Below are 22,636 nucleotides of genomic sequence, written 5' to 3'. Positions count from 1 at the left end.
AACTACATTAAAGTCTTTAATCCCAGTGTGGGAACTTTATTAAATGAGTTAAAGTCATTAAATACATAATTAATAATTGCATGTGCTATGCTGAAGATGTTTAATAAACATTTCTTTATGTTTGAAATTGCTGATGGCTCATTTTTATTACTGTGGTCTTTTGTATCTCATGAAGACTTTAATGTAACTCAGTAAAGAAGTTCATCTTTCCCCAAAGAGATTTATGTGTGTTTATATTCAGATCATTTGAACTTCCTGAATGTCTCTCATTTAATAAACCAGTTCTTCCATACAGATATTTCCAGGGCGAGTGACTCCAGTCAGGTCTGCTTAGCAACCAAATTGGGCCAGTTGTTAGGGAGGGTAGAGTCACATGGGGTAACCTCCTCGTGGTGGTGATTAGTGGTTCTCTCAATGGGGCGTGTGGTGAGTTGTGTGTGGATCGTGGAGAGTAGCATGAGTCTCCACATGCTGTGAGTCTCCGCGGTGTCGTGCACAATGAGTCATGTGATCAGATGCGCCGATTGACGGTCTCAGAGGCACCTGATACTTGTTCTCCACCACCCGGATTGAGGTGAGTAACCGCACCACCACGAGGACCTACTAAGAAGTGGGAATTTGGCATTCCAACATTGGGAGAAAAACTTTTGGTTGATGGTGCAACAATGATTGTAGAAAGGTTATCATGGTCGTTTTTCTGGTGATTTTTCATTTATGGACATGTGAAGCGAATGTGTTCGTGAATCAGACGCTGTGTAAAGCTTTTGAATACCGCTAAAGTTAAAAGGCGCTATATAAGTGCAGTTTACCATGAGCGTCTCAAGCAGAGCAGCATTTAATCAGAACACTAAAGTTCAGTCTCTCTAATAAACAAACACCTTTAATAAAAATAATGTTTATTACATAATACTGTAGGCAACAGATTCAATGATCAATTGTTGCATAAACAGTGAATTATTATATGAACAAAACTCCAATGACAAAGATAACACGTGATAACAGTGTTACATCATACAGATGTCACGTTTAATCAGCGTATGAACAGAACGTGAACACAAAAGACAGTCGACAGTAAAACATCTGATCGCTGATCTCGTCTGATCTCGAGTGCTTTGAGTTTATAGATAATAGTGAAGTCGTGAATAATAAAGTAATATCTTGTTTTTTTCCCCAGGAGAATTGAAAAAAAGTGTTTGGTCTAAGTTTAGAAATCAATCTGACACATCTTCATGTTAAAGGAGAATAAAGTCTTTTAGCTTCATTCTTCACAGATTAAAACATCAACATCGCTCGCTCTCATCAGGACTGACAGTAACTCTGAACATCAGGTGACAACAATCACTGAAACGAGGAGATGAAGCACCTTCAGAGAGATCCAGTGAACGTTTATCCGTGGACACTAATGTTGTGGTTTTTCAGAGCAAGCCTCATTAGTATGCAGGGATAGATGTGTTAATTATTGAGTTGTCATTATGAGAACTGTGTGTGTTTTAGTCTTGAAGGAGAAAGTTGTAGTTCCCAAAATCGTTGTCAGTTGGCGATATCAGCATGTCGGCTCGGGCTTTGTCCAACCTTCATGCGAGAAATTCCCGCCGTTTGTGCCACTCCCGAAGCTCCGCCTCACTGTGAGCGAAGTCACAACTCACGCCATCAGGACAACCCTCCTCCAACCTGTCAATCAAACATAACAGCCAATCAGGACGATCGGGGCGGGCCACACTCCCTTCTTAACCCTTGTTTTAGACGTTGATTGCTTTTACATATAAAAATGTCATCCTTCATCGAAGTGGTCTGGGGCTTTGTGAGCTTTCCTCTTTCCCATATAAATGCACAAAGTTTAGGTGGTTTAACAAAACAAAAGTCACACCTGTATTGTTCTCGGACAAATTTGTCCGATCATAGAAACCAATAGGGGAAATCGGTGGGTGAGACGAGAAAGAGACACAATGCAAGTGGTTTAAATCAATAGCTAAACTTGAACTTTTATAATGCCTAATTATATACCCAAATGCATAACTTGAGATAACATCTATAAGTTACAACATTGACTGTACATTGACAGACACCATTAAACAATAAGGGGAACACTGAGGCCACCTATAGGCTATACTTGACATTGCTATTATATTATATTATAATGTTGTCATGCTTTTCCAGCAGATGCAGCAAAGACTTCTAATGCATGACACGCAGCAGCCAAAGTTTACAGATTTTAACTAAATGTGCTTATATACTAATTTAATTATGTAATATGAGCTAACTGAATTCTGAATCCTCCAAAAAAGCCAAAATACAGTTTTGGACATTTTTGTCCGGGAACAGTAGGGGTGTCTCTCCAATTTGATCACAAGTGGTAAGCCGAGACGGTCGACTGTCGAACATTGTGCTGATCAGCACACCTGGAGTCGCGAGTTTGAATCCAGGGTGTGCTGAGTGACTCCAGTCAGGTCTCCTTAGCAACTAAATTGTCCCGGTTGCTAGGGAGGGTAGAGTCACATGGGGTAACCTCCTCGTGGTCACTATAATGTGGTTCTCGCTCTCGGTGGGGCGTGTGGTGAGATGTGTGTGAATGCCGCGGAGAATAGCGTGAAGCCTCCACACGCGCTACGTCTCCGTGGTAACGCGCTCAATGCAGATTGACGGTCTCAGACGTGGAGGCAACTGAGATTCGTCCTCCGCCACCCGGATTGAGGCGAGACACAACTCCACCACGAGGACTTGGAGCACATTGGGAATTGGGCGTTCCAAATTGGGGAGAAAATTTAAAAAAAAAAGCCTTACCTGCCTTGCACATTTTAATGAGCATTTTATGAGCTACATTTCATAACTGCAACCTGACTGCTGCCATTGATACAGTCACACCGATGGATCCACAATGCACTGATGCTCGTGTACCTGGTGCAGATGGAGAAACAGGGTCCAGGGAAGCGATATGACCAGGCCACACTCTCATCTTCTCCCTCTCCACTCAACACTCTCTGCTTGTGTTTCTCAGACGAGATGTGCTGCTGCCACTGACGATCACTGTTACTGTGTTTACCACACAAAGCGCAGTAAAAACTGTCCTGCTGACAAACAAAACACCACATGCACCACAGTACAGATCAAAAACATGACAATGAATGTGTGAGCGTGTACCATCGGTTCAGCAAAGTCCGTCGGCATGGTGATCTGCTTCTCTTCCATTGGCGGAGACCGTGAGGTGCCGTCAGATGGTCTGTTCTGATTGGACGTGGAGAGCCAGACGTCATACACCTGCTGGATGTCTCGGACTGCAGAACACAAACACTCAATTACATGAATCATCTAACATCTCATCTGTGACATCATCACTGAATCACAATATTATATGAATTGGCCTTCAGTCCATGAATCAGTGTTTCTATGCTGTACTAGCTGATGAGTGTGTTTGTTTGAAGCTCACAGCCGTTGTCCTTCATGTACGTCCACAGATCTTTCTCCTCCTGACTGTGAGCGAATGTACAGTTCCCGATATAATGACACTTACGCTGATTCATCACGTGAACACAGATCTGTGGAGGAAACATCTTAGCATTACACCACTAACAACCATTTGTCCATTTGTGAGGTTGACTTATATTTGACCGTATTAACTGTAAACATCTACCTAACGCTACAACATTTCACTCACGTCATATTGTTGAGGAAAGGTCTTTGCGAAGGGCAAAGGTCGCACTGTGACCCACTTTTTCTTCTCATGAGACTTCACTAATAAAACTCTCCTCTCTTTAGTCCAGCTGAAGAGAGACAGACAGTCAGGAGAGAGTGAGACAGAGAAAGACAGACAGTTTTGGTGTGTGTGGTTGTTTCTCTCTGCACCTGTGTCGGGCTTTAGCGGTGCAGTATTTGAGCGCTCGGTCCGGTTCACTGAGCAGCCCGTCTCTCCAGCACTGACCACACACAAACTTCAGCCCTAGACTGTGACCTTTGACCTCAGCTGAGTCAGCACTTCCTGTTCCCTGGACAGGACACGCCTTCGTGTTGGCATCCTCCACTCTAATTGGACAGTTTGTTTTGGCAGCAGTGATTTTATTAGATGAACGTGAAGCAACGATCGCAGGCTGATGGAGACACAATAACACACATTATGAACTCAAAGTCAAGTGAAGCATCAGTATTACTATTTCTTTTTTATACCTCTAACCCTGAGTATTAAACTTAAGTGTGTAACTCATCCTATAACTCTTTATTATCAGTTTGGGATGCAAAGGTGCTCTTAAAGACAAACTCACTCGCTGTTTGTTCCAGTGTTTTTTTGACTCCTGCACAATCTCTTCAGGATTGATGCCTAAACACAAACACAGACGGGGTTTGGGGAGTATCAGTATGATGCTCCACCTGGTGGATTACTGATGTACTGCAATATAATGTGTTTAGTGTGTGTGTGCACCAGTGTCTCTCTGCAGTGTCCATGTCTGCAGTTCTATGAGTGAGTGAGCGAAGCAGCAGGTGTCTTCTCTCTTACAGCCAAAACTGAACTCATGACGACACATGTCAAACTGACGGAGAGGAGTCAATGCTCGAATCTTACTGTAACACACTGTACTGTTCTTCACCGCGTGAACCAAACATCTGACACAGAGAGAGATTTACTTTACATATGCAGCTGTGTTCTACAGTTTCTGTATTTAAAATATAAATCTCAGACTAACTCTGACTAAAGATGTTGCAGACAAAGAAACAAGATCTAAAAACAAATAAGAACAAAAGAACATACAACAGAAAAATAAAAGACAAACAAAAGAACCAACAAATTATGGAAAAAATTTACAAATCAAGGAAGGACAAAATTAATAAACAAAAAGATAAAAGACAGAAATGCTGAACAAATGAATGGAAGAAATAACAAATGAGAAAGAACAAAAGTAAAGAATGAATACATTAATCAAGGAAGGAAAAGGAACAAACGAAAGATAATAGACAAAAAGAATGAACAAGAACAAATGAGTGGAAAAATGAAAAAACTAAAAAGAATAAACACAAAAGGAAGGAAAGAACAAAAAGACTAAAGATAATAAACAGAAAAATTAACAAAATTAACAAACAAACAGATAAATGAACAAAGGAAAATGAATTAAAAAAGAATTGACAGAAATAATTAACATAAACAACAAATGAATGGTAGAAAAATGAACAAACAAATTAAGAAAAGAACAAACGAAAGGAAATAGACAGAATGAATGAACAAGAAAAAATGTATGGAAGAATAAATAAACAAAAAAGGAAGGAAAAAGGATAAAAGACCGAATGTGGGTGCTAGAGAGCACCCCTGCATGGCCCAATGCAACTTTGCCCAGCCCTAATGGCCGACGACTTAATTTCAAGAGTTTTCACGCATGTGAAGTACCCCAAAAGTACAGAAAACCTTGAAAAAACAATAATAATAATAATAAACCTCCACACTTTAAGTGCTTGGGCCCTAATAAAAGACAGAAGAAATTAACAAAGAACAAATGAATGGAAGAAATGAACAAATAAGAGAAAGAAAGAAAAAACAAAAGATGGAAAGAAAGAACGAAAAAAACAAATCAAGGAAAAGAAAACAGAAGAAATGAAAGGTAACAGAAAGAAAGAATGAACAAGAAGACAGACAGCACAGAGACCAATTTTGTACTTTTTCTTGTCAAACAGATGTTGTGTTTGCAGGTTTGTGCACAGAGCAGGATTCTCCTTCCAGCATTTGCTGATAATTCTGGGTTTACAGTCAAAACAGGGCTGCAGAAGAACAGAGGACACGTTTCGTTATCAGACAAAAACCCTGACCTCCTCCAGAGACCAGCTGCAGGTCAAAACCATGTCCTTCCCCACATTAGAAACTGAAAAAAGATCCTGTCTATGTCAATGTGTGTGCCGTCACCTCACAGAGGAACATGAACATGCCCATGTGTACGTTCAGGATTTTGATGACGCTGAGTGCTTGTTTCTGATTGGTCGCTAGTGGATTGAAGAGCAGCTCTCTGACCAGTAAGCCCCGCCTCTCCAGCGTCCATACGTCAATTTCTTCTTGACAATATGCAAATGTGCAGTCCTCGCCAAACTTACACACCTGATTCTCTATAATCTCTACACACACACACACACACACACACACACACACACACACACACACACACACACACACACACACACAAACATAGAGCATTTAATGAATGTCATGTTCTTGTAAACATATCACTGACCGGCCAACAGGTGATGACGTACCTCTACAGAGCACAAAGGCACCCTGGAAGTTTTTATGAGTTGGACGGACCCGGATCCGCCTCCAGGGTGAGTTAGCTCCGCCCCTCCTCCTGCACAGCAGAAGATCTTTCTTACAGGTGTGAGTGACATCAGACCTGAACTCAAAGTCCAACACACCTGAACCTGAGAATGAGAGAGAGACAGGTGAGTTATAGACAGACAGATGTATAATATGCTGAAAACATGTTTTGTCTCTGCTTGTGTCACCTGTAGAAGTGAAGCAGGTCCTGCAGGCTTGTGTAAACTCATGTGTGTGTTCTAGTGGATTCTTGGACAGACAGGAAAGAGTGGAGGTCACATGACCATTCCTCTGTAACAAACACAAACAAATGAAAATAGTTCACATTTGAACAGCAGAGATTCACTAATGCATCTTGATTATGCTGTGCATTGTGTATATAATGCATATTCTTTCCAATGCATGTCTTTTATCCTCTTTAATATTATTTTAATATCTTTCCATCCATCTATCAACAAATAGACAAATGTGAGACTCACTGTATGAGGGTTGTTTGCAGGATTCAACATGTTTTTCAGTTTGATTGACGGCAGAAAACTACGACAGACTTTCCCACCTGAGAGAAACATATCAACAAAAGGCAATACATATTAAATATAATGTGATCCAACAGAATATCTCTGCACTCTGGGATTAAAGGTGTTGTTGCTCTTGCCTGGCAGACTGAATTCAGACAGTGAATCGAGTGCGTCTCCTCCCACCACTAGGGGGCGCTGCATGGCATCAGAGCCAGTACGCAGAACCTGCGGTGGACAGATGGCGTCTAACGTGTCCATAGCGTCTGAGTTCACCTCAGGTTTAGTGATGGAGTCAAGAGTGTCTAACCGACTCCCCACAGATGAGAAGAACGCAGGAGGAAGACGAGGAGATGATGAGGAGAAACACACCAGACCGCTGGGGACAACGGCACTCTGAGAAGAGAATAAAGACGCTTCACTAACCGCCTTGAGCATATTGTTTGTAGAAATGGAAAACACTTACTGGATTTGTCAAAGTTTTCCATGTTGTTGGTATCACTTCTATAAAAGATATCTCTTGCTCATTGCTGTTCTACTCATTTACAGTGGCACGAAAAAGTATGTGAACCCTTTAGAGCCTAAATGGTTTCCTGCATTAATTGGTCAGAAAATGTGATGCCATCCTCATCAAAGTCACATGTACTTAAGCTAACAACACAAAAACAATTATAAATTTTCATGTCTTTATTAAACACATCCCATTAAGCATTCACAGTGCTGTGGAAAAAATAAGTGAACCCTTGGATTTAATAACTGGTCAATCCTCCTTTTGCAGTAATAACCTTACTCAAGCACTTCTGATAGATGCGGATTAGACCTGCACAACATTCAGAAGGAATTCTGGATCATTCTTCCTTACAGAGCTGTGTCAGCTCAGCCATATTCTTAGCATGTCTGGTGTGAATGGCTCTCTTGAGGCCATATTGGGTTAAGGTCTAGACTCTGACTGGGACACTCCAAATGGTGGAATTTATTTTATTGAAGCCGTTCTGTATAGACAGTTTGTCTAACTGTGGACAGATGAATATCTAACAGCCACTTCTAGAGAGAGTACCTATAGTACTAAATCATCTCCATTTATAGACAGTTTGTCTAACTGTGGACAGATGAATATCTAACAGCCACTTCTAGAGAGAGTACCTATAGTACTAAATCATCTCCATTTATAGACAGTTTGTCTAACTGTGGACAGATGAATATCTAACCGCCACTTCTAGAGAGAGTACCTATAGTACTAAATCACCTCCATTTATAGACAGTTTGTCTAACTGTGCACAGATGACTATCTAACGGCCACTTCTAGAGAGAGTACCTATAGTACTAAATCATCTCCATTTAAAGACAGTTTGTCTAACTGTGGACAGATGAATATCTAACGGCCACTTCTAGAGAGAGTACCTATAGTACTAAATCATCTCCATTTATAGACAGTTTGTCTAACTGTGGACAGATGAATATCTAACGGCCACTTCTAGAGAGAGTACCTATAGTACTAAATCACCTCCATTTATAGACAGTTTGTCTAACTGTGCACAGATGACTATCTAACGGCCACTTCTAGAGAGAGTACCTATAGTACTAAATCACCTCCATTTATAGACAGTTTGTCTAACTGTGCACAGATGACTATCTAACGGCCACTTCTAGAGAGAGTACCTATAGTACTAAATCATCTCCATTTATAGACAGTTTGTCTAACTGTGGACAGATGAATATCTAACGGCCACTTCTAGAGAGAGTACCTATAGTACTAAATCATGTCCATTTATAGACAGTTTGTCTAACTGTGGACAGACGAATATCTAACAGCCACTTCCAGTGAGAGTACCTATAGTACTAAATCATCTCCATTTATAGACAGTTTGTCTAACTGTGGACAGATGAATATCTAACAGCCACTTCTAGTGAGAGTACCTATAGTACTAAATCATCTCCATTTATAGACAGTTTGTCTAACTGTGGACAGATGAATATCTAACAGCCACTTATAGTGAGAGTACCTATAGTACTATATCATCTCCATTTATAGACAGTTTGTCTAACTGTGGACAGATGAATATCTAACAGCCACTTCTAGAGAGAGTACCTATAGTACTATATCATCTCCATTTATAGACAGTTTGTCTAACTGTGGACAGATGAATATCTAACAGCCACTTATAGTGAGAGTACCTATAGTACTAAATCATCTCCATTTATAGACAGTTTGTCTCACTGTGGACAGATGAATATCTAATGGCCACTCCTAGTGAGAGTACCTATAGTACTAAATCATCTCCATTTATAGACAGTTTGTCTAACTGTGGACAGATGAATATCTAACGGCCACTTCTAGTGAGAGTACCTATAGTACTAAATCATCTCCATTTATAGACAGTTTGTCTCACTGTGGACAGATGAATATCTAACGGCCACTTCTAGTGAGAGTACCTATAGTATTAAATCATCTCCATTTATAGACAGTTTGTCTAACTGTGCACAGATGAATATCTAACGGCCACTTCTAGTGAGAGTACCTATAGTACTAAATCATCTCCATTTATAGACAGTTTGTCTAACTGTGGACAGATGAATATCTAATGGCCACTTCTAGTGAGAGTACCTATAGTACTAAATCATCTCCATTTATAGACAGTTTGTCTAACTGTGGACTGATGAATATCTAACGGTCACTTCTAGTGAGAGTACCTATAGTACTAAATCATGTCCATTTATAGACAGTTTGTCTAACTGTGGACAGATGAATATTTAAGTTCTTCGAGATAACTTTGTAACCCTTTACAGCTTTATGCAAAGCAACAATTCTTGATCGTAGGTCTTCTGAGATCTCTTTTTTTGCAAGGCATGGTCCACGTCAGCAGATGCTTCTCATGACAAGCAAACTCAAAATGTTTGAGTGCTTTTTATAAGTCACAGTAGCTCTAACCCACACCTTCAATCTCGTTTCATTAACTGGATGCCAGGTTTGCCAACTCCTGATTTTACTAACTTTTGTTGGCATCATTAGGCCTACGGGTTCACATACATTTCCTAAACCAACACTGTGAATGTTTGAATGATGTATTCAATATGTACAAGAACAATAAAATAATTTGTGTGTTGTTTGTGAAAACAGATTGCGTTTGTTCATTATTGTAACTTGCCACTGTACAATAAGATCAAATATGTCCAGTATGTCTCTATAACCTGTGGTGTGTCCTCCTCTTTAGGCATACAGTCCAGTAGACTGTCCAGCTCATCTCCCATCAGATCATTGTCCTCCAGCGGCTGTGAGACAGACAGACTGTGAGACAGTCTTGGGCACTCATAAGTGGGTAAGACAGGAGATGACCCCGCAGACAAACCAACTGAGATGGAGAAACATTATGTAAATAACTTACGTGGTCACCAACACTAAAAAACAGCAGCAGAAATCATTCACATAGTGTTTACATTCAGAATACTGTGAACTGCTTACTGAACAGAACATAATGTCTACTGCCTACTATTTATTAAGTATATGAAACAATACACAGTATCTGTCTTATGCTACATTGTTGTCACATGACCTCATCAAATGCATGTTTAGTTCAGCGAATGACGTCCAGTTATCTTGGTCCTATAAAATGTCCTATAATCTGAGCAGTCAAAGAAAACAACCTGCATGCTACGCCGTGTATAAACTGCAGAAATAGTGTGAGTATTATGATACCTGCAGTTTCTTTCCCTCTCTCCAGTCTATTAAAAGACATCTGCAAACAAAGACAAAAGCATACAAATGTTTAAATATGAAGATTATTAAATAATATTATCCGCTCATCAGAATCAACTGTGATATTATGCACAGATGAAATTCATGCAACACTGATCGGATTTAAATGTGAAGCATTTTGTCATGAATAAAGTCCTGCCTCTTCTAACGGTGGCGTCACATCCCAGTCGTCCAGAGAACTCAAGGCGTTCCCCTCCTAAAACAGAACAACACATTTAATATAAATTGATGCAATTGTCATGCAAATGCAGATTTCAAAACAATGTGATATTACTGACAGAATGCACTCACATGAGAACTGTTCTTCAAGTTCAGACTGACAGCGAGTTTCTGTGCCAAACTTCTCACCGTCGTATCCTGAGAAGCCCAAAAACATTACACAGAGGCACTACAGTAAACTAAAGAGCTGTAATTCTATTACCTGTAATGCCACTTAAACATATTTGACTTTCATAGGTTTATCTCAAGTGCATGTACATTTCCATCCCATGTTTATTCATTTTTTCTGCTCTCGTGGTTTATTGAAACGCTTTGAATGGTTGTATGTTTAGGTAAATGAGTTTACCTGAGGTGATGCGAGCAGGCATGCAGTGGTGCAGTCGTACGCCTCTCTCAGTTTCCCCGCCTCCTTCAAACACATGGCCTTACGATACAATGCTTTAGGACTGTCTTTACACACCTGCAGAGCACGCTCGCAATCCTTCACCCCGCTATCAAACTCACCCTGAGACACAGACGAACATTCACTGTTTAATAGTGTAATATAAACATGAAACCGACTTTCTGCTTTTAATCTGTGATCAATAATTTCCTTATGAACAACTGCAACTGCAAAAAAAGATGTAAACAAATATCTGTACAGGCACGGGGCTGAGCAATAGAGCTAAAACTTTATATCTAGATACTTTACAGCCTCTTGATGATATTCAACACATTGCCGTTTTTATTCATTTGCACTGAAATGACTTAACCTCGTGCGACCCCGTGTACCATATATGCAACGTATATATCTCAATTCAGGAGACTCTAGGCTGTCAGCAAAGGGTTCAGCTTTCAACGTAAGGAGTCATGTGACAGAACAACATGGCGCTGATCACAGCGGAGTTTGTCTTTGGGAGAAACGGCAACAAAACTACATCTGGTAAGAAACCTTATTAAGTGTTTACATTAAAACATGTTTGAGCCTGGGGGTCTGGGTATCTCAGCGAGTATTGACGCTGACTATCACACCTGGAGTCGTGAGTTTGAATTCAGGGCGTGCTGAGTGACTCCAGGTCTCCAAAGCAACCAAATTGGCCGGTTGCTAGGGAGGGTAGAGTCACATGGGGTAACCTCCTCGTGGTCGCTATAATGTGGTTCTCGCTCTCGGTGGGGCGTGTGGTGAGTTGTGCGTGGATGCCGCGGAGAATAGCGTGAAGCCTCCACACGCGCTAGGTCTCCATGGTAACGTGCGCAACAAGTCACGTGATAAGATGTGTGGATTGACGGTCTCAGACGCGGAGGCAACTGAGATTCGTCCTCCGCCACCCTTTTTGCTTGTTTATTAGGTGCTACTAGTCATACTTTATGCATTAATATCATGTTGCTTAATTTGTATCGCCAACAAAATAATATTATATTTATCGTATATTTTCCATATATCTCATTATGCCATCCTGATGAAATATAGGTAAGAATCTACACGTGACTTAGATCTCATTTTCACCATGTTCTGATGGGTTGCGGCGCGATTGATGTACAGACTCTCCAGCAGGGCGGCGGGCACTTTCAGACCCTCGTCCTGAGAGTATTGTGCCACACTAACCCCCTCACCGAAATCATCTAGCGCCTGCGTCCACTCGCGCTCTCGAAACGCAGCATTCCCCTCGTCCAAGAGATTACACACCAGCTCAATAACAAACCCCTGACAAACAACAACACAATTAGGAGACAATTGAACGTTTGGTTTGAGTATCACACAGTCCAACAGGACAGGGCGACACATGCCAAATGTGGAAACGTGTTTATTCAGTGTTTTCTGTGTGTTTAAACTCAACCTCAAAGGCTTCAGGTTCAGGATAGGGCAAAGACGATCTGCAGACACAAACCAAAAATGAGATACAACAGTAAAGCATGGTACGGTACAGTCATTTAGAGCACACTCGTTTAGAGAAGAGTAAAACACAGAGTACAGTAAACACGTACTTGATGAACCTCAGCGCTCTCTGAATCTCGTCTCTGCGCTTCTGACGCTCACAGCTCATGTTTCATCACAGACCTAACAAACAAACATGTGTTAAAGTACATGTTTACATCTGTTCAACATGACAGGCCCATATAAAGACACTAAAGAGAGTGTCTGCTCAATGTCTTCAATGTAAATTACAGCACTGAATTAATGCACTTAAATGCATTAGCTAAATGTGCAGTGTTGGGCAAGATTCTCCAAAAAAGTGAACTAATTACGCTGTCGGAAAAGTAATTAAATTACTCATTACTAATTACATCTACATTGTAATTAAATTACTCATTACTAATTACATCTACATTGTAATTAAATTACTCATTACTAATTACATCTACATTGTAATTAGATTACTGTACTAATTACTCTATCTGAAAAGTAATTATATTACTCATTACTAATTACATCTTCTACATTGTAATTAGATTACTGTACTAATTACTCTGTCTGAAAAGTAATTATATTACTCATTACTAATTACATCTTCTACATTGTAATTAGATTACTGTACTAATTACACTGTCTGAAAAGTAATTAAATTTCTCATTACTAATTACATCTACATTGTAATTAAATTACTCATTACTAATTACATCTACATTGTAATTAGATTACTGTACTAATTACTCTATCTGAAAAGTAATTAAATTACTCATATCAACTTTGACCAGATGGATGATAATCGATCAATTTCTTTATAATTTAGTCTCAAAGCAAGTACATTTGTTGCAAAAGGCTGTATGTCATGTACGCATCGTAGGCAACGTTCGTAACAGTAGAGTTTTAACATGACACAATATTCATTTTTGAATATTAAAACTCTTTTTAACTTGACACGGTCGGTCCTGCTCGAGACTGAAAGAAACAGCAAGACACGCTGCAGCAGTCAAAGACGTCCGTCTAGTGTGTCATCAGAAAACAATTGAAACACAGTGCAGACATGCGCAAAAATACGTTCTGTGCGAACCGCCCCTGCGATCTCTCAAAAGTGCATATCTATGTTGCCGTGTCAAACGCTTTGGACCTGCATATGTCATAAACTCGTTGTAATGAGGATAAACTCGTTGTAATGGGGATATTAACATTTAATAAAACAGCCACTTGCATCTTCCGACCTCTTTTCACTTGAGCAATTTCTCAACACAGTGGCACGAGCTCAAGCGGGCAGGCATATTGCCAACGCATCTGAAGGGGCGGCGCTGAATAAGAAAACAAATGTTACATTTAGATTTTCAATTCAGTATTGCTTTGAATAGAACTGTTGACAGTCTATACAGTATGTAACACAAGTACATCATAAATAACTGTAATTAAATTACTAAAAATGAAGAGTAATCCCATCAACTTTTCTATGGGAAAGTAATTAGTTACAGTAATGCGTTACTTTGTAACACGTTACACCCAACACTATATGCACATGCATATGAATGACAATAATATCAGGCACACTGGAAGAAAACTAACAGTACATTTACAGTCATCACATCGCTGTATGTGTATATTTGTGGGAAGTTTTGATAATATTCCAAGTTAAAATGGTTGTGTTCAAACTCTAGCGAGCTGCCTTACATAGACAGCAGAATGTTTGGGAGTCAGCACAGCTCCAGTGATGCCCATGATGCTGATGTCTACGTAGGGAGCTCACTAGGATTTGAAACACACCCAAACTAACTCAAGTTCACTTCCTTCCCCATAAGACAGTTTCTGCAAAACGAAACTAAAGCAGCTGATGTAACAAACAGACAGAATGACACTCTAATAACTCATAAAGACAGCCCTTAACCTTTAATGAACACTTAATACAAATACAAACTCTATGTTAGAGTATATTTTAACTATGTTAAAATCACAGCTGTTAATTCCTGATGAGTCCGGTGCAAATACACTCACCTGTTTCTGCACAAATGACGACAGGACGCGCTTTTGTCAATAATGTGTCTTTAACTGAACAGATGAATGATTGACAGACATTCAGTTGATCACTCACAGTTGCAACATGTTGGCTTCACCGCTGCGCCTCACTCGACTAAAGTTTAAGGGTAGGTTTGTATTTCCTATGAGACACACTGTTATTTCACCAGGGGGCGTCCGGTGGCCCAAAAAGCCGAATCATCCATTGCGGACATCAATTTTCAGGATGTTTTTTTTTTGTTCTATTGAAGATTTTTGTACTCTAGAAAACATAATAAATTGAAGCTACTATTTCAAATATTAATATGTGCCCTATAATGAAAATAATTTTCGTTCTCAACTGTATAAAACTCTATAACATTATTTTAAAGATTACTCATCGAGTACTCACAAACAACCTCGATTGGTCCATCTAGACCAGCGCTGAGAAAAGTAACAGGTACCATGTGACAACGCCATCTGCAGCTTCAGAAGCGCAAGCAGTAGTTCACATCCGGCAATCTTTTGTAGACTTTGAATTGAAAATATACTGTAAAGAGTCTTGTCTTGATTTCTTGTGGAATAATGAAGTCTCTTCCCTCTTTGCAAGAAAACTCTCGAAGTCAAGGGGTTCCAGATGTCAAAGGTTATACTTTGTTAAATTCTGTATTCCAGCCGTATGGCATAATGTGATATATTGAAAATAACAGAGCCGAGATGCCATCTGATCCTCTGACAAAACCTTTCCAAACTCTCACTTTAATACATTTCTGTTATCTTAGCCAATAGGAAGGGATGGGGTGGGGTGGGGGGTGTTGGTTCCTTGTTCCTGCCCAAAAGGTTTTTCATGGGGGTGGGGGGCTAGATAACATAGCCTTAAAGCCCAGGATACCCCGGGCAGTCAAGGGCCATGTGGTAGTCAAGTGCCCCGTGGTAGTCAAGGGCCCCTGAGCACTGACCCCATTGGCCCGGTCGGTAAACCGTCCCTGCCAATAGGTGTGCCACATCACCACCTTATCTGTTTGCCACAATTAGTTATCAGACCTTCTGGCTTCTTTTTAATAGTGGAATCCTGGCAACTAGCCTATTTAAAAAAAAAAAGAAAGTTGTAATCCTATTTATTAAGAAAGTGTATATTTAATTTAAACAAAATTGAGTAGTTTGACAATAATTGTACCATCCAGTGATTGAGGAATGCTTTCACCATTGTGTACCATTCTATATATGATATTGCTGAGGTGAGATAAAATAGCATATGTGTAACCTTCAAGGTTTCCCATAGCATAGTCACATAGGCCATGCAGTCTTCAGAGTTATTCTGGTTTACATAATGCCCAGGCCACTCTGCAAATATATTTTATATGTTTAATAAAAATATACTATAGTTTCTATGCACAAAACACACATTATCTTTTTAAAAAATGCTTAAGTCAGGCTGAAATCCTACCAGTCTGGTTTTTGCAAAATCAAACTAATTAAGAGGCCACAGCCTTTCGCCACTGCACAAGTATGAACTGCTTCTTCCAGGCAACCCTCAACTATCTCCATGACATTTTGAGAACCATGGGGCACTTCTTACAGATTGTATGATATCCCATTCGGGCCTGGGGCTGAAGTTGCTCTGGCTTTTTCTACCACCTGGCTTACCACACTCACTTAGGCAGATCTATGTCAAATTCCACTACTGGCCTACTGGCCATGGGACATATCCAGGGGAGCCAAGCATGTTGTCTTTGTAGGGGTCAACAAGTTGCTGTTTCAAGTGGTCTTCTAGTTCCTCTTTTGCCATCACCAGCTTCCCACTCCTCTTTTCTTCCAGCAGGTGTCTGGCAAACTTAAAAGGCTCCTCTGCCTTCCTCCAAGCCTTAAAAAAGCTGCTTCCTCTCTTTCACAAGCTGAGGTATCTCCTTCTCTCTCCAACCCATCACCCTGGGACCACTCATCAACCGCGCCAGGACAATGCGATTGTAGTTCATTATCAGAAATGAACTTTTACACCAAAAAAATTTAGTTCTTTGTCCGAGGCATTTTTTACCTTTCTGATGGCATATTCTAACCTTTCAAAATTGAATGTCATTGATTTATGTCATATATTGTATTCAACTTAATGAATCCACTAATGTGGAGGGGTTTCAAGAAGACTAGTACATTACATTTACATTTAGTCATTTGGCAGACACTTTTATCTAAAGCGACTTACAAAAGAGAAATACACTATAAGCGAATCATCATGAGACAGTGGTACAAAAAGTGCCGCATTACAACGATTCACAAGCATCAGAAGAGTATTCAAGACAGATTTAATGCAACAAGAATTTTCTTGAGGTTAAGTGCTCATGGAAAAGATGTGTTTTTAGCCGTTTTTTGAAGACAAAAAGTGAGTCAGCTTCACGGATTGAGTTGGACGACATTCCTTATCCGACCGCAGGCTTCTGGTGGGTGTGTAGCTCTGCAGAAATGATTTTAGGTATGCTGGAGCAGACCCAGTGACTGTTTTGTATGCCAGAATCAGAACATTCAATTTGATAAATGCAGCAACCGTCAGCCAGAGAAGAGAGACAAGGAGTGGTGTAACATGTGTTCTCTTTGGTTGATTAAAGACCAGACGTGCTGCTGCATTCTGGATAATTTGCAGGGGTTTCATTGCACATGCAGGGAGGTCTGCAATGAGAGCGTTACAGTAGTCCAGTCTGGTAGTCCAGTCTGGTAATGGCAAGTGACTAAACAAGAAGTTGTGTGGCATGTTCAGAGAGGAGATGTGGTCTGTGAAATTTAGTTGGTTATCGATGGTTACTCCTAGATTTCTGACTGTTTTGGAAGGTGTTACTGTAGTTGTACCCAGCTTGCATGGTGATGATGTGTTCAACAGCAGGGTTGGCTGGAAAGACAAGGAGTTCAGGCTTGGCTGGATTAAGTTGCATGTGGTGTTCCTTCATCCAGACCAAGATGTCTGCCAAACAGGCAGAGATTCGAGCAGTCACTGTGGTGTTGTTGGTCTGGAAAGACAAGTAGAGCTATGTGTCATCGACATAGCAGTGGTAAGAGAAACCATATGTCTGAATGATGGTTCCCAGTGATGTTGTGTATATAGAGAAGAGAAGTGGCCCAAGCACTGATCCCTGAGGTACCCCAGTAAGTAGCTGATGTGGCTTGGACACCTCACCACTCCAGGCTACCTTGAAGGGCCTACCTGAGAGATAGGAATTAAACCAGTCAAGCACAGTTCCTGTGATGCCCAGACAAGAAAGGGTGGAGAGAAGGATCTGATGGCTGACTGTATCAATGGCTGCCGAAAGGTCCAGCAGAATCAGGATGGATGATCTGGATCCAGCTTTCGCCTTTCTCAGCTGACTCAGTGACAGACAGCAGGGCAGTCCCGGTGGAGTGTTCAATTTTGAAGCCTGAATGAGTGGCATTCTACAGATAGTTCTGTTAGAGAGAGGCAGATATTTTATTGAAAACTGCCCTTTCAAATGTTTTTGCAATGAATGGGATGAGAGACACTTGTCTGTAGTGTTCTACTTGTGTGGGGTTAAGTTACAGCTTTGTAAGGCTTGGAGGAAGGCAGAGGAGCCTTTTAAGTTTGCCAGACACCTGCTGGAAGAAAAGAGGAGTGGGAAGCTGGTGATGGCAAAAGAGGAACTAGAAGACCACTTGAAACAGCAACTTGTTGACCCCTACAAAGACAAACATGCTTGGCTCCCTGGATATGTCTCATGGCCAGTAGGCCAGTAGTGGAATTTGACATAGATCCGCCTAAGCTGAGTGTGGTGAGCCAGGAGGTAGAAAAAGCCAGGGCAACTTCAGCCCCAGGCCAGAATGGGATATCATACAATCTGTATAAGAAATAATCCATGGTTCTCAAAATGTTGTAGACACTGTTGAGGGTTGCCTGGAAGAAGCAGTTCATACTTGTGCAGTGGCGAAGGGCTGTGGCCTTCTTCTTACCCACAGAGCAGGGATCCACCAACATTAGTCAATTTAGGAGCATTGATCTTTGAACACATGAAGAGGAGAAAGAAAGAGGAAGAAAAGAGCTTTCCTATTAGATTGTGTCTATAAGTGGTGCTCAAAATTATGCCATAGAAATCGTCTAGATTACTAGTGTAGCTGGCTCATAAAATTTAAGCAACTTGTTGCAAATAAACACAAAATCGAGAAGAAAAGTATGTCTAGTTACTTTTGCAGTTTTATGGGGAAATAAAACCACACTAGACCAAGAGGGTTAAATGGAAAAATAAATAGCTGACTTCTATTATTAGTAAAAATAATAAAAAGACTTGAAGAAGTGATTAAAATAGCAGAATAACCTTGTATTGGGAATAATCAATAGCACTTATGATTAACAATTAGATTTGCTTTGGGCATCATTCTATAGTTGGTCACAGCTGTTGCGTGTTCAAGACCACACAATGTGTTTGTCCCTCTATAAAGTTTAGTCAACGTGCCATTGAAAGTTCCCAATAACTATAAAAATTATTCTCTATCTAAACAGTTTACATGTAATCAAGTTTTTAGATTTAATTAACAAAGTAACTGCAAATTTAGCTGAACAGCGTTCAGTAAGGGATGCACCTGAAAGGTGCAGGTGAAGTTAGATGAGAAGAATTAAAGTTAAGGAAAGAGAAAGTGAAAATTCAGAAACCAGAAATGGGGTTAAAGGAAAATGGTTTAGATCACTTCACTCTGCATGCACACAAGCTGTAGATAAAGGCTTCATGTAAATTATGCTAGCAGCTAACTGTTGAAGCTATTAGTTAGCTTAGCCTAAGCTAAGGGGCTGCTAAGTTGGGTTAGCTTAGCCATCTAGGCTGGTTTGTTTACAAAATGGCGTCGGAAGGAAACACGTGCTATCTGGAGTGAGCACTTCCTGTGACAAGTCGTTGTCATGGGAACCAATGCACTTCAGAGTTTCAGTGAGTGAAACACAGGTTTGATCACCAGGAAGCTAAGCCTTTTAGATGCACAGATAAAGTTTAGATGAAGGACATCAATCTAACTATAATTTGTAAGGCCTTTATACTGTGAAAAGGGGAGCATCGCCCAAATCTACATTTATATAACACTGTACTGAGATTTCTTCATCAGAAACAGGTTAAGCAATCAATTCTGGTACAGTTTACATGCCGCTGAGCTGAGATTCCTTCATCAAAACAGACTTACACTTTAATACTGAAATTAGGGTTTCTCCGCTAAAATCATATTACTCGTACACTGATACCTTTTGAAAATATGCTTAAATGTTTTAAAACTCTTTCAATTACAGTAGAGATGTCAATTCAAGCCATCACTTTATCCGCATCCAAACAAGCCAGCAACTAGTGAAGCAAATGCCGTTTCGCATGTCATGTCCTATTCTGACCGGAATTATTCAATGCACACTTTTAAGTTGACAGTGGTTAAAGCTCATAACCTTTGTTTAATCATGCCCGCAGCATTCTCCACCATTATGTAGCGAATCAGCTCTATATTCTTCCACCATTAGGTAGCGAATCAGCTCTATGAAATATTAATGATCAATCATAACTTGTTATAATCAATTATGAATATTTGGATCAGTTAATCGGGTTAACTTGATGTAGCTACATTAACATTACAACCAAATACTCGGTTCATCCCGTGAACACTCAATATTGGTTATTAATTAATTAATTAATAGAAAGGTACATTTCCGGGGCATGGGAAATGTCTTTCTTACTAAGTATTAAGAGCAAGTAGTCAAAATCTATGATTAGTGACTTTAGATATGAGCTTGAGACACAGACAACTTTACGTGTGACATGAACAAGACTTTATTAACTAGACTAAACATTTAAACTACTCTAACATACATATACATACATTCATACAGTTTACCAAGGGAAAGAGGGCTGAAGCAGAATACAGGAAGGCAAGAAGTTATAGCATTGTTTGAAGTTCAGCAGATCAACAGCCTGAGCAAACCATCATATTAGTTCTGACACGCCCTTTTTAGAAAGGGGTTAAGGATACTTAATGTATCAAATAATGAGACTAAGTTTGATACTTGCATGTCCCATTTGAAATAAACTGTCCTGATGCAATTTGTTGAGGCTCCAGTTGATCTTTGATGTTGTCTTGATGAGAGAGAGAACCAGTGAGAGTCAGAGGATCTTGGTGAATGGGCAGTCAAGGCCGTAGGTAGCCTGGCGCACGCTTGGGAGTCCTTGGGGCCTTTAGTTTGGCATCATTCAGCGAGAGAGTGAGAGAGCACAAGGCTCAGAGAGCAAGAGAGGCTAAGAGCAGCGAAGAGGATAAGAGTTGGTAAGATAAGAGAGAGTATAGAGGAAGTGGGCGCAGCAATTTTATACCCTCGGGAAACAGGTCCCACCTCTCATTGGCTCGACCAATAAGAAGGGTTTGAGTTCTAGGCGGGAATTTGGTTTATTGCTCTTTGTTGTAAAATTGCCCATTGCATGTGCAAGAAAGAAAATAGGAAACATACTGGTAATACTAATATGCTGTTGTTATCGACATATCATGTACACAGTCATTTCAATCTTCAAAATACCAAGTTATAGAGACCAAATATGCCACACATATGATTTTGGTTAACCATAGTATGCAAAGTCTGAAACATTAACCCATTAGTTTGCAAGAAAACATAGATCAAGCACATTTAAGGGAAAATGTGAGATGGCACATTAGATACATGTCAATATTTATCACATGGATATATAGAATATATATATAGGATTAACAGGGTTCATTTCTCTTTCTCAGTAAGAGAATGAAGGGAGGGTCAGCACTTCTCTGAACATTCCTTTGGAGGTCGTAAAGGCCTCCATTACTCTGGGCAGGAGAATGATTCCTTTGTTCCGTCACGGCTCATTTGCATGTTTCTGGCTGGGTTTATGACGGTAAGAGATTTTGGGCTGAATGACTCAAAAGATGGCAAAACATAACGTAATATCATTCTACGAAGATCTTATATTCGAATTTAGCTAGGCCAAATTGTAAGGTTTAATTTGATACCAAGAAAAGTATATTTGGTACACTTAATAAGGGAATATACACTGAGGCTATTAAATATGAGGCCTCAGAGTTTAAAACACACAACTGAAACAGTTCTAACGAGTTTGATATACCTCAGAAATACACAACATACAGGGATTACACGTATTTCATTAGCAATATGCAGTTCTGTGTTTAACTGAAAAACACACACACACACATTGTTGCGTTCAAAGTTTCCCCCTTCCTGTCCACACGATAAGCACGTGGTGAGCATGCGGATGTCACATGCGGTTCTCTGTCAATAGTTCATTGTCTCTTTGTCAATACATTTATTGTGCTTGTGGAGGCTGGTTGGCGCTATTTCAGTAATTAGGGGGGGTTTTTAACAGTAAGTTCTTGTTTGTTCGGGAATCTGTTAAAGCCACTGATCCTCCGCCATACCTTACAGAGCATTGCTCTATTGAACATGTAGGGAAAGTTTTCTTTTTCGGTGGTAGCAAGGAGGATGTCTGACTACCTCCTGAAGTATGGATACATAGACACAAGCTCCCAGAAGGCAGGCTTACCAGGTTTTGGAAAAAGGAATAGCGATGGGATGTTCAATCTCTCCCATCCTGTTCACGGCTGTGTTCGAGATAATCCTAATTGGTGCAAGACAAATGGTCAGGGGAATATGTGCACACTCTGGGGTGAGATTGCCAGCTCTGCACAGTTATATGGATGATGTCACAAGCATCCTCCAGACTGCTGCATGTACAAACCGACACTTGAAAAGGCTGGAAGAGCTATTGGCATTGGCCAAAAAGCCAAAAAAATCACATAGTCTTTCTATTAGAAAGGGGGTGAGGGACAATCGGATTTCATTGAGGTGGACGAGGAAAAATCCTGGTTGTGACAGAGCAGCCTATTTGAAGTTTAGGGAGAGAATACACAGCAGATCTTTCAGACACACATGACAGAGTTGGTCCTGAAGCAACTAAAAGAGGGCATGTATCTAT

The 22,636-nt window shown here is 40.2% G+C and overlaps 1 protein-coding gene across 4 annotated transcripts in view; it reads right to left on the bottom strand.

Moving 5' to 3' along the window:
* zc3h7ba (zinc finger CCCH-type containing 7Ba) overlaps nt 1–14,810 on the bottom strand; it is a 50,869-nt gene extending 36,059 nt beyond the window's left edge. Inside the window, exons 1-23 of one of the 4 annotated variants that reach the window (XM_052138552.1) lie at nt 14,664–14,810; nt 12,734–12,806; nt 12,586–12,622; nt 12,255–12,452; nt 11,115–11,273; nt 10,841–10,906; nt 10,689–10,745; nt 10,490–10,529; nt 9,985–10,145; nt 6,936–7,191; nt 6,760–6,836; nt 6,469–6,571; nt 6,223–6,384; nt 5,879–6,084; nt 5,636–5,736; nt 4,412–4,593; nt 4,254–4,309; nt 3,841–4,082; nt 3,653–3,758; nt 3,425–3,533; nt 3,139–3,272; nt 2,896–3,068; nt 1,575–1,671 (exon numbers count right to left, since the gene is read on the bottom strand). In XM_052138552.1, coding sequence (XP_051994512.1) covers nt 1,575–1,671; nt 2,896–3,068; nt 3,139–3,272; nt 3,425–3,533; nt 3,653–3,758; nt 3,841–4,082; nt 4,254–4,309; nt 4,412–4,593; nt 5,636–5,736; nt 5,879–6,084; nt 6,223–6,384; nt 6,469–6,571; nt 6,760–6,836; nt 6,936–7,191; nt 9,985–10,145; nt 10,490–10,529; nt 10,689–10,745; nt 10,841–10,906; nt 11,115–11,273; nt 12,255–12,452; nt 12,586–12,622; nt 12,734–12,792 — 2,781 coding nt within the window. In that variant the 5' untranslated portion in view covers nt 12,793–12,806; nt 14,664–14,810. Of the gene's footprint in view, nt 1–1,574; nt 1,672–2,895; nt 3,069–3,138; nt 3,273–3,424; nt 3,534–3,652; nt 3,759–3,840; nt 4,083–4,253; nt 4,310–4,411; nt 4,594–5,635; nt 5,737–5,878; nt 6,085–6,222; nt 6,385–6,468; nt 6,572–6,759; nt 6,837–6,935; nt 7,192–9,984; nt 10,146–10,489; nt 10,530–10,688; nt 10,746–10,840; nt 10,907–11,114; nt 11,274–12,254; nt 12,453–12,585; nt 12,623–12,733; nt 12,807–14,663 lie in introns of those variants that run through there. The other 3 variants (XM_052138553.1, XM_052138550.1, XM_052138551.1) reach the window with 3 other exon arrangements.
* Nucleotides 14,811–22,636: the final 7,826 nt, after the last annotated feature.

Source organism: Xyrauchen texanus, chromosome 12 (genome assembly GCF_025860055.1).
Source record: "Xyrauchen texanus isolate HMW12.3.18 chromosome 12, RBS_HiC_50CHRs, whole genome shotgun sequence".
Classification (NCBI taxonomy): Eukaryota; Metazoa; Chordata; class Actinopteri; order Cypriniformes; family Catostomidae; genus Xyrauchen; species Xyrauchen texanus.
Note: the sequence above shows the minus strand (reverse complement) of the source record. Positions and strands in the feature narration are given on the sequence as shown.